Below are 10,227 nucleotides of genomic sequence, written 5' to 3'. Positions count from 1 at the left end.
GCAACCTTAGTGTTATTCAGCTCCACGCTGCAACCAACTGAGCTATCCAGGTTTAAATTACTTCCATTGCTTAAACCAGAGTTTCCATTGCTTAAACCTGGATCCCCAGCTGTTTTTGGACTACAACTCCCATCATCCTTAGCCGGCCAGGGATGTTGGGAACTGTAGTCCAAAAACAGCTGGAGCCCCAAGTTTGGGAAACCCTGGCTTTAAAAAACCACTCGTTGCTGCACTTCCTGGAAATTATACCTTTAGAAATCCATCGGCCAAGGAAAACGTGCAAGCCACAGCTGCTTACAATTTAGGGCAAATATTTTATTTATCTAGAAACACAAAATAAAATCATTTTCTTTCTTTTTTTTAAAAAAATGACAAAAAGATACTTAAATAAAAACGACCAAAAGTTTCTGTGAAATGTTATGGCACGAAAAGGTTCAAGACAATTATAAATTCAGTTGCCACAACCAACTAAGCATTGCAGGATTTTCTTTAAATTTTTCTATAAAGATTTTTTTTTAATAAAGATATGTACAGGTCATTAGGCTGCGTAAATATATTTACAGATGCGGTGACGAACTCTGCGTCACCTGTAAATCACCTTAAGAAAGGAAGGAGGGGGATGGGACGCTTTAAATACAAAAAGAAAAAGGTTAAGAGGAAATGTTCATCCCCCAAAAGCATGAAGAAGATTCCTGCCCAAAGTTTTATCAGTTCAGAGGCAGTTTTGAGGTTCAGGCCAGCCCCGCACCAAGGGCAGGCCAAGGTTGTGTAGTTGTCGAGCATGCAATTGCAACAATTCCGCTTTTCACACATTGTTGAGTCCATCAGTACATAGTTTTTGTTTTTTAAAAAAGCACAAAAGTTCTTATACGTTTTTCCCCCCCGATCGATGTCCATCCCAATCTACACGATGTCTCCCCTTTTTTCCATTTTTGTTTTCAAACACAAGAGTTCCTGAGCTGCTGGAGTTTGCTTTTCAACTGCTCTTGCCTCCTCCTCAGTTGTTCCTTTTCGGCTAACAGTCTGTGCTCGTCCGACTGGATGGACAAGACGTACTCCGTGGCCTTCTTGAGGATGACGACTTTCGGGGCCTTTTCGTTGTTGGCCACTTCGGGGATCTGGTCTCGCAGGGCAAAGAAGCTCAGCTTGAGCTCGTTCCGCCGCTGGCGCTCCAAGACGTTGTGCGTCCTCCTCTTGTCGTTCTCTTCGGAGTCCGAGGTGCGCGGACTCGAGCATTTGCGGTTGTTGCTGATCTGTTTGAGGACTCGGCCACTGTCCAACTTTAGCCGCTTGGCAGATGGGTATTCAACTCGGGTGGACGGAGAAGCAGCGTAGTTGTGCTGGTGGATGGGAACGTGACACCGCTTGAGGACCAGGGGACTGTGGTGGGGCTTCCTGTGCGTACCGGACTCCGATTTCCTCGATGCGGGCTGCCTTTTCTCTACTGTAACCACATCGATTTCTTCCTCCTCTTCCTCTTCTTGCTCTTCTTCCTCTTCTGGGGGAAAAGAAAAACACAAGGAAAAAACAAGGTAAGTTTTTTTAAAACAACAACAGCCTATTTACAGTTATACGAGTTAAACCAGGGTATCCTAAACTTGATTTTACAGCTGTTTTCGGACTACAGTTCCCATCATGCAGGACCACTGGTCCTGCTAGCTAGAGATGATGGGAGTTGTAGTCCAAAAACAGCTGTAAAATCAAGTTTGGGAAACCCCGATTTAAGCAACAGAAGTATCCACTCAATATTGCATGGCTTATCCCCAGAACAGTGGTAACAACCTCGTTCCACCCAGCTCAATATTCCTGACTCACAGGTTGGAGAGTTGCTGAACTACAACTCCCATCATCCCTGACCATTGGCCATATTGGCTTGGACTGATGGGAGTTCGCCTTAAACCAGGAGTTTCCCAGCTGTTTTTGGACTACAATTCCCATCATCCATGACCACTGCTCCTGCTAGCTAGGGATGATGGGAGTTGTAGTCCAAAAACAGCTGAGGAAACCCTGCCTTAAACCAAGCAGAAAAAAAAAAATATTGCTCTGCTTTCAGGAGCAAGTCTGCATTCTCCCCTTCTTGCTGGGAACTGTAATTTTGTTATGCAACGAAAGAAAGATGGTTGTTTAGATTCAGATCTCCCTATGTTGAAATTGCAGAATTGCACAACTCTGGAACAGCAGTTCACCAAAGACAGGAGGCGAGTGTTTGGTTCAGCATTTTGCCCACGGAAGGAAACCCCCTTAGCTTGCCTCCACGAACAGATCTTAAGAACCCCATTAGGGCTGGCAGGAATTCCTGGCAAAGCACCCCAAAACGGCTGCCGGCCATGCCCCCAACGGCCCTGTTCACACATGACGTGTCAAGCCTGGTACCTACAGGAGGTCAGGACTGCTTGTGTTGGGAAAAGATGCACTGTGAGAATTGGGACAGGTTGATGCAAGTGCTCAAAGGCAGGAGAGTGACAGCATTGAAGGTGATGCAGGCACACCCTTAAAAGCTTACACAACACGCAGGCTGGGATTCTTCGGAGCACCTTGAAAACTTTCTCCTACTCCACCCCAGAAATTTCTCTGCACCTGTTGAACTGCGCTCCCTAACTCTCAGTTTACTCTCCACCACCACGTGGGAAATACAAGTAGGAGATATATTTGATTACAGGGTAGCCCGTGGGTTTAAAATTCCCGCTCCAACGACCTGCCCTGACCCCATTATGAAATCTAAGCAGCACGGGCTGCCTCCTTTCCCCCATTCCTCCCTGGTCGACTTTCTCCAGGAAATTCAATTCCTGGGAAGCCCAGCCATGTGTGTTGCTAACGTGGCATTTTTTTTAAAAGGAAGGAGAAAAAGAGATGAGAACACACACATATGCTAGAAGGGGGAGGAACTTGAAATTATTATTTTTTAAAATTGGAAGGGAGGGGGGGAGAAGGAAAGACGAAGGGATTCCTATCAGCCAGTGCGTGGCGTAAAATAAATACAACACATTCCATTAGGATTTAAGTTATCTCAAAGGTTAAACAGAAGTTCCAGTGTGAACAAACCCAGAAAAAAAAGTGTTTTCACAGAACAAGAGTTTGTTCCTCTCTCCTCCACAGTTTATTAAGCCTGGATAGGATGCAGTTATGACTTTTAACAGTCGTATCCCTAGGTTTCAAATCCTTCCAAGTCTTAGGGCTTAAGCATAAATTCCCGCTCAGGATCAGTGTTCCCATCTGCACAATGGGAACATTCATTCACAAACACGCAACCCTCCAATAGGAGGGGCCAGGAATGGTGAATGGCTGGAATGAGGACTGCATTGCACCTTTTTTTCCCTGCGAAAAGGCAGCTGACCACTTCATATGCCCTGGGTGAAGTTGGCTGGAGACGGGATTGGAGGAGGGCCAGGAGGAGGTAACAGATAACTTTGGTCCTGCAGATGCTTTTGCAGGGAGATTTGCAGTGCACACCTTTGATCAGTGTGGCTTACTCCCAGGTAAGCAGACGGGGTGTGTGTGTGTGTGTGGTGGTGGTGGTGGAACAGCCTGAGGGTGGAATGCAGCTAGGTCCCTCCTCAAAGCAGACCCCATGAAATCAATGGAACCAAGTCAGCCACCTCCATTCATCTCAATGGGTCTACTCTGAGGAGGGCCAGCACTGGCTGCAACCTTCAGTCTGCATGAAAGGAAAGTAGCTTCACCCCCCTTTCCAATTCCCCTAACCGCTGGGAAACTGGCAAACACCCAATATTTCATGCCTTTCTAATCCTTACCAACTGTAAGTGCAGCCTTGCTCTCCCCCCCTGACACCCCCAAATTGCTTAGCCCTCCTCCCCAACTCTGGACCCCCCACATGCATATTTAGGGTCACTGCAGTCAATGCACTAACCTCTCCCCCCCCCCCGAAAAAAAGAAAGGATGTCCAGAGGGGGCAGTATCGCTGCTACTCACCAGAGTCGCTGCTGCTGCTGGTGGTGGGCGGTGTGTCCTGAACCAGCAACGGAGCCGGGCTAGGCTCCGGGGAGGCGGCCTCGACTTTGGGGGGCTTCTCACTCAACGGGTACGGAAAGACGACGGACGGGTCGATGCACTCGGCAGCCGTGGCGCCCAGGTCTTGCAGGTAGGCGCTGCTGGGAGACGCGGCGGCGGAAGAGGCAGCGGACGAGGAAGCCGAGGAGGAGGCGGAGGCGGCGGGCGCCGTCGGGGAAGGCTGCGGGAGGCTGCCGCTGCGCGCCGCGGCCGCGCCGTCCCTCCGGGCGGCCTGGTAGGAGGCGAGCTTCTCGGAGACTACCTGCTGGAGCTTGGCGGCGGTGGAGCCTCCGCTCCACATGCAGTCCTGGATGATGATGGACTTGACGAAGGCGTCGTCGCCCGGGTCGCAGATGAAGCTCTGGTTGACCACGTCGCTGCCCAGCAGCTCCGTCACCATCTCCAGCTGGTCGGCGCTGGACGGGAAGCAGCTCGAGCGGCGGCTGGGCGACAGAGGCGGCGTGGGAAGCAGCTCGAACTTCTTCCAGATGTCCTCCGACGGCGCGGGCGGCTGCAGCTCGCAACCGCGGTGGTGCCCCGTCAGGTAGAAGTTCTCCTCCTCGTCTTCGAAGTAGAAGTACGGCTGCACCGAGTCATAGTCGTAATCGTATGCCCGGCTGAAGCTGGGCACCGTCAGAGGCATGGTGGCTGGGGACAGTGCCTAAAAGGGGCGGGGAGAAGACGGGGAACCGGTTAGCTGTGGGCTGCTGCGGGGCCTCGATCCCATGCATGCCCCTCTCCGAAGGACTCCACAAAACCCTACTCTACACACACAAAACAGCGGGGTAAAGTAACCCAGACTAACTACCCCGCGTCTGCATGCACAACCGTCGAGGCGCATGAGAACGCCTGGAAATGGAGGGCGGGGAGTACGAGTTACCTAAGAGAGCAGTCAGGAAGGCAGCGCCCCCCAAAGTTAACGAGGGTCATCCCGGCTGGGAGAGCCGGGGCGCACGGCGACACCCTCGGCCAGGTTTCCCCGCTCGGTTCAATGCAACGCGCCCTCCGCTTCCGACGCTGATAAGGCGGCTTCGTTTTGTTCCCTGCTACCAATCGGCTAAACCGCCTTCGACGTGAGGAGGAGGAACGGGCTCGCCAGAGTCCGGCTCCCGCCTCCTTTCCGAAGCAAAACGCCCCCACCGTCAGCGCGCACCGAAAATCGCAATGCGCGGGGAGAGCCGTCCGGAACGCACAATGCATTGCGAGCCTATACCTCGGACACAGGGGGGTGGGGAGAAGGATCCGGTATCTAGTGTCACCCACGCCAAGCGAGGCCCCGTCAGGCACCCCCCACCCCCGACGAGACACGCATAAATTTGCTCTGTGAATGAGTATCAGGGCTCAATCCGAGAGTCCCCGGGATTCGAACCGGCGCCACCTTAAAAAAAAAAATCCACTTGGGATTCACTCCCATCTCCTGCCGCCCCCACGAGCCTGCGGCTCTCCGGCTCCCCGCCCCTTTGGAGTACAAGCGCCCCGAGGTACCGTCGTACCTCTCCCCCGCCTGCCCCGCTGGAGTATATCCGGGGGTATTAACCCAGGCGGCGCCCTGGCGAAGGATCCCGCGTCCGCCAAGAGGAATGTTTCCTCTTAAGGTCTCCCTTTTCCTTCCTCCCAAAACGGGTTGGAAGCAACCTTTTTGCAAGAGTACTCTTAGGACCGCGCAACACATGAACCTCCCCTCCTCTCCACCCCGGGGCGGGCAGGCAGATTAAGAGAGACCCCCCCCAATTTTCCTGAAACTGGGTCCCCACCCCAACCTCTCCACGCGCGAAGCGCATGAACAAATTACCAGCAGCTTGCAAATGCAATTTCAGTGCAAAGCTTCGACAGGAGAGGAAGCGGTATATCTAGGCGCTCCCCCCGAGAAATCTAGGTCCACTACGGTCCTAACAATGCAAAATTAGCTCCTCATCAAAATCCCCCTTTCAAAGCTCGCTGGGAGCCCGCCTCCTTTGAAAGAGGAATAAATAAAATGCGTGCCGGGCTGCTTCACTCGGACACGCTGGAGACAACCGATCACTTTCGCCTAAGCGAAATTCAGATATCCCGCCTCTCAAACAAAAATCCACACACGCACCAAGAAAGAGCAAGCCAGAGAGATCCCGGCAGAATAATAATAATAAAAATTAAAAAGGCCGGACTTACCGGTTCCTCCCAGGTCCCGGCTAAAAAAGACAGCGGGTCGATTATTTGGGACGTTGCGGATATATCTATGAGAAAAGGGGAGCCAACGAACGCAGGTTTAAAAAGAAAAAAGCCACCAAGTGGGGGACGGCAATCTGCTCGGGCCCCCCTTTCCTTGTAAATCCCTCAAAAAGCAAAAAGAAAAAAAAAAGCAAAAGCAGTCCGTCAAAAGATCTCGGTTGTAAATCCCAGGGAGCGATGCAGCAAGCCGGGTTCGAAGAGTTCTTCAAGAGTCCAAAAAATAAGCCTTTAATTATATAAAAAAAGGAGCAGCGCCTTGGGATGTAAGAGAAGGAATAGGTAAGGGGGGCGCGCCGAGGCGCGCGCAGCGGGGTGACGGCGGACAGGCGCGCGCCCTCGGTGGGGTATTTATTTATTTATTTCTTCCCCGCAAAGGCGGCGGCAGCGGCGGCAACAGTAGTAAGATTGTAGTAGTAGCGGCAGCAGCGGCGGCGGCGGCGCCTTTCCCAAGCCGAGCCGGACCCTCCCCTCGGCTCTGCGAAAGCAAAGTAGTGATGACTCCGGCGCGCCAGGCCTTTTATAGGTTTGCAGGGCTAAGCGCTCCGCCTCCTTTTTCCCGCCAACTGTGGAGCCGAGCTTTGCATACGGGCTGCAACAAGGAGCTGGGTGGAGACGAGGAGAAGGAGGAAACGCGCGCCTTGGAGAGGGGAGGGGGGTGCCGCCTTCCCCGCTCGCTCCCTCGCTCCACCCGGGGGTAGCGGCGGGGAAATGCTCGGAAACCGGCGGCCAGAAGTGGGGGGCCGATTGGGGAAGGGGTCTCGGGCTGGCAAAAAGCAATGGGGAGAGAAAGAAGGGGGGTTCCTTTTGCAAGAGGCGCGCCCGCAGCCTGCGCTTGGAGAGCTCGCTCGCTCGCGCTCTGCACTGCGTTAAAGGCGGGGAGGAGGGGCGGTAACGGCAGCAGCTGACGCTGGGCCGGTTTAATTCAGCCCGGCCGCCTCTTTCTTTACGTTACGCGCGCCCGCCGCACGGGGCCGGCGGAAGTAAACATAGTAAAAGTCGGGAGTTGTAGTGGCGAGCGAGCCGCGCGCCCTGCAGAGGTGCTGGGTTGTGTATATGTGTGTATATTGCGTGCGCACGCACCCCTGCACTTTCCCGGGGAAGAAGCGCTGGCTTGCTTTTCCGCGCGCCTTAGCCGGCGTCTGCAAGGCCGGTGCGCAAGCTTGCAACCCCTTTGGAATCAGTGGGGCTTACTTGCGAGTAAGGCGTGCAAGGGATCGGGGCCCCGCGCTGCCGTCTAGTCGGTGGCCGTTGGCTGATGTTTACACACACACACACACACACACACACACACACCCCCCTGCACACAAACTCTGTCCTCTTGGGGTGTGTGGGAGCGTTTTGTTCAGGATCTGCCCCGGTTTCTTCCGCACTGCAAAAAAAAAAGAAAGAAGAAAAAGCAGCTACTTGGGGGATATAATCCGTCTAGAGAGCTCACTGCTGGCGGTCTGCCGCTTGTGTGGATAATTTGACGAACATGCAATGCTTTCCATTGCACACTTCTTTACCTGGGAGTAAAGCCCCGTCGAGTTTTAACGGGGCTCACTTCCGACTAGGGAGTGCAAGCCAAAAGACTTCGCAGATCCGTTTCGGAAGCGACGCCTTCGCAGTGCAAACACCGCCCCTCGCCCCAATTTGCTGCAAATTCTGGTGGGGCGTGTGCATGGAATAACGCTTCCCCGCAAGCCGTTTTGCACTTAAGTCGGTTGGGTTCCCTGGAGAGATTTGGACGGGATCCTAAACCTCCTTTGCATGTTTGCTGCGAAGCAAGTGCGGTGGGTTTTTTTTTACTCCCGAGTAAAAACGCCGGATTTGCAGCGCACAACCGCAGCCCGCTAGTTTAAGGAGGACTGAGGATCTCAGCGTGTATTTAAAAAGCACGAGAGTTTGCAGGGCCAGGAGGCAGTGAAGAAAGAAGATGTCACGAGACTCGGGAATCTGGCGTCGCTCCCGGGCGCTGACTTGGGGCGATGCGAGGAGAGGGAGGTGAAGGTTACTGAGTTCAGCAACGCTTACCTGTGTATGTAAGAGTTGGTAGAAGGAGGGGAGCACGGCCCGTTTGTATCTAGACTCTCAAAAGTTGTTCGGATGCCCAAAGAATTCGGATTAAAAATTAGCTCGGGGGATTATTGCTCCACTATTTCATCAGGGGAAATAAGCAGCACACCTCGCAGCCCGCTCCAAAAAAAGATCCGCATGCGTTTTGGCGGATGGGGGCGCAGGTTGCAGGTTCACAACATTCTTTTAAATCTCCGTTTAATGTTCACTCAAGAACGCTTTCAACTAACCCAACAGCCCAGGCTGCAACCCTTCTTTTGTTAAACAGACATTTTAAATCGGTTTAAACTGCGCACTAACCTAGCAGCAACACCTCCCCTCCAAAAACTGGGCATTGTGGGGTTTACTTCCGAGTAAACATACACAGGAGTCCAGTGTCATTTTAGTGGAGGACTGTGTATTAAACTCAATCGAGTGCTTTCATTGGCATGATTAAATTTGCTTGAGGCCCAGTAACCGATTTAAGTGCAAATAATCCGGTTTGGAAGATTTGTCTCATGCTAATGAAGGCGAGGCCCTGATCAGATTAGTTTTCCGGAGAGAGCCCCCAAGCGACGACTCGGGTTAGATTAAATCGGGTTTCAAGTGTAAACACGCCATTGTTAAATGACTCTGACTGCATCAAATGCTCCCTTAAAAAAGACTTGCAATTCTAATTCTGTTATCTCCTCAACCCTTTCAGCTGAATAGGGCTGTTAAAGGAAGCCGGACCACAACCCCTGGCCAAGCCCTTTCTGCTGGAGAAAACTCAGATTAGCAAAAGGGTGGGTTTTTGAGAAATTGACAGCAGGGTTTTAAGCATGCGGCGTTTAACTGGAAGCAAGCCCCTTTGAAACTGGCGCGGCTTCCTTCCGAGTAAACGGGCATAGGGCAAGCGGGGCTGCAGAAGCAGCAATAATGCAGATCTAAAGGCCCGCCCTGTTCCAGAATCTTGCAAGAAACTTTAAGAAAAGATCCAGCCCTAATAATGATTTGCATCCTCCGTTCCTTTGCAAAGCATAGACCATTCAGCCCAGAGGCTTTGCAGGCTGGCTGGGAAGAAATGCACATCCTTAAAAGGAGGCAGGAAGGAGCACTTGTTACATTGCACGCTCAAACGTGTTTGCACAAGTATTGTCAAACTTGGCTCTCTCTGCACAGCCGGCTATAAACCGTGCCAGCCCGCCGGCTAAAGTAAAGTAATCCCGCCCTCTAGTGGCGAAGAAGTCAAAGGCTGAAGGGAGGGGCGGGGCTCCTGGGGAAGTTCGTGACTCAGATTACTGTTATTAATATTATTAGTTAAGTAATAAATGGCAGGTTCCTTATGACTGCTCTCAACCTCTCTTTTACTGCTTGCAACCGCACAAGGAGCTGCTGCTCCCAGAATAAAGGTTTGTCTTGAGTCGCTTTAAAAGAGAAGTTTCCCTGCATTTTTGAGTTTCTTTTGCCTGCAAGAGAGTTGCCAACTGACTACGATAAAAGAGGGCTGTCTTGCTTTTGTGCCTTAGCAGCAGCTGTCGATCTCGAGGGATCAACAGCTGACAATCATTTTTCAGCAGATGACTAGGGACATTTCTACCTTCTGGTTCTCACAGGTGATCAGCCTTTCTGTTAAAGCCACAGGGGCTTCTCCAAACAGTTTTTTCTTAGTGGTTTTGCTCCTGTGCTGCTAACTACATCTTGATGTGCAAAAAATGGTTTATCACGCTACTTTCGTGTGTGCGTACTGTTTCCTGGCCTTAATTTCTCTAGCACAAAATTATGTGGCTTTTTCAGGGATTAGGCAGAATTAAGGCAGGGATTAGTACGGATAAATGTACGTTTCAATGGACCCCGCATGTTCCAAAGCATTATACAGTGGTACCTCGGGTTACATACGCTTCAGGTTACATACGCTTCAGGTTACAGACTCCGTTACCCCAGAAATATTACCTCGGGTTAAGAACTTGGCTTCAGGATAAGTACAGAAATTGTGCT

The 10,227-nt window shown here is 51.8% G+C and overlaps 1 protein-coding gene across 2 annotated transcripts; it reads right to left on the bottom strand.

Annotated features, from left to right (window-relative positions):
* Positions 1 to 294: 294 nt before the first annotated feature.
* Positions 295 to 7,786, bottom strand: MYC (MYC proto-oncogene, bHLH transcription factor). Of its 2 annotated transcripts, XM_083622176.1 has the most exons (4): positions 7,722 to 7,786; positions 6,157 to 7,585; positions 3,931 to 4,669; positions 295 to 1,498 (listed from the first exon to the last, which is right to left on the bottom strand). In XM_083622176.1, the coding sequence occupies exons 3-4, from the start codon at positions 4,649 to 4,651 to the stop codon at positions 939 to 941; spliced, it is 1,281 nt and encodes a 426-aa protein (XP_083478302.1). In that variant the 5' UTR covers positions 4,652 to 4,669; positions 6,157 to 7,585; positions 7,722 to 7,786; the 3' UTR covers positions 295 to 938. The 2 variants fall into 2 exon arrangements, with proteins under 2 accessions (XP_083478302.1, XP_083478303.1); XM_083622177.1 differs by lacking the exons at positions 6,157 to 7,585; positions 7,722 to 7,786 and adding an exon at positions 4,889 to 5,513.
* Between the last annotated feature and the right edge of the window lie 2,441 nt (positions 7,787 to 10,227).

This window comes from Podarcis filfolensis, assembly GCF_964270895.1.
Source record: "Podarcis filfolensis genome assembly, chromosome: 7".
NCBI classification, from domain to species: Eukaryota; Metazoa; Chordata; class Lepidosauria; order Squamata; family Lacertidae; genus Podarcis; species Podarcis filfolensis.
This window is presented reverse-complemented; position numbering and strand designations above follow the sequence as displayed.

What these genes read in the sequence shown, in the direction of transcription:
- MYC (XM_083622176.1), bottom strand. Translation starts at nt 4,651, where the DNA reads ATGCCTCTGACGGTGCCCAGCTTCAGCCGGGCATACGATTACGACTAT. An exon ending in CAGCAGCAGCAGCGACTCTG is followed by an intron (nt 1,499 to 3,930) that starts GTGAGTAGCAGC and finishes CTTTTCCCCCAG; the next exon opens with AAGAGGAAGAAGAGCAAGAA.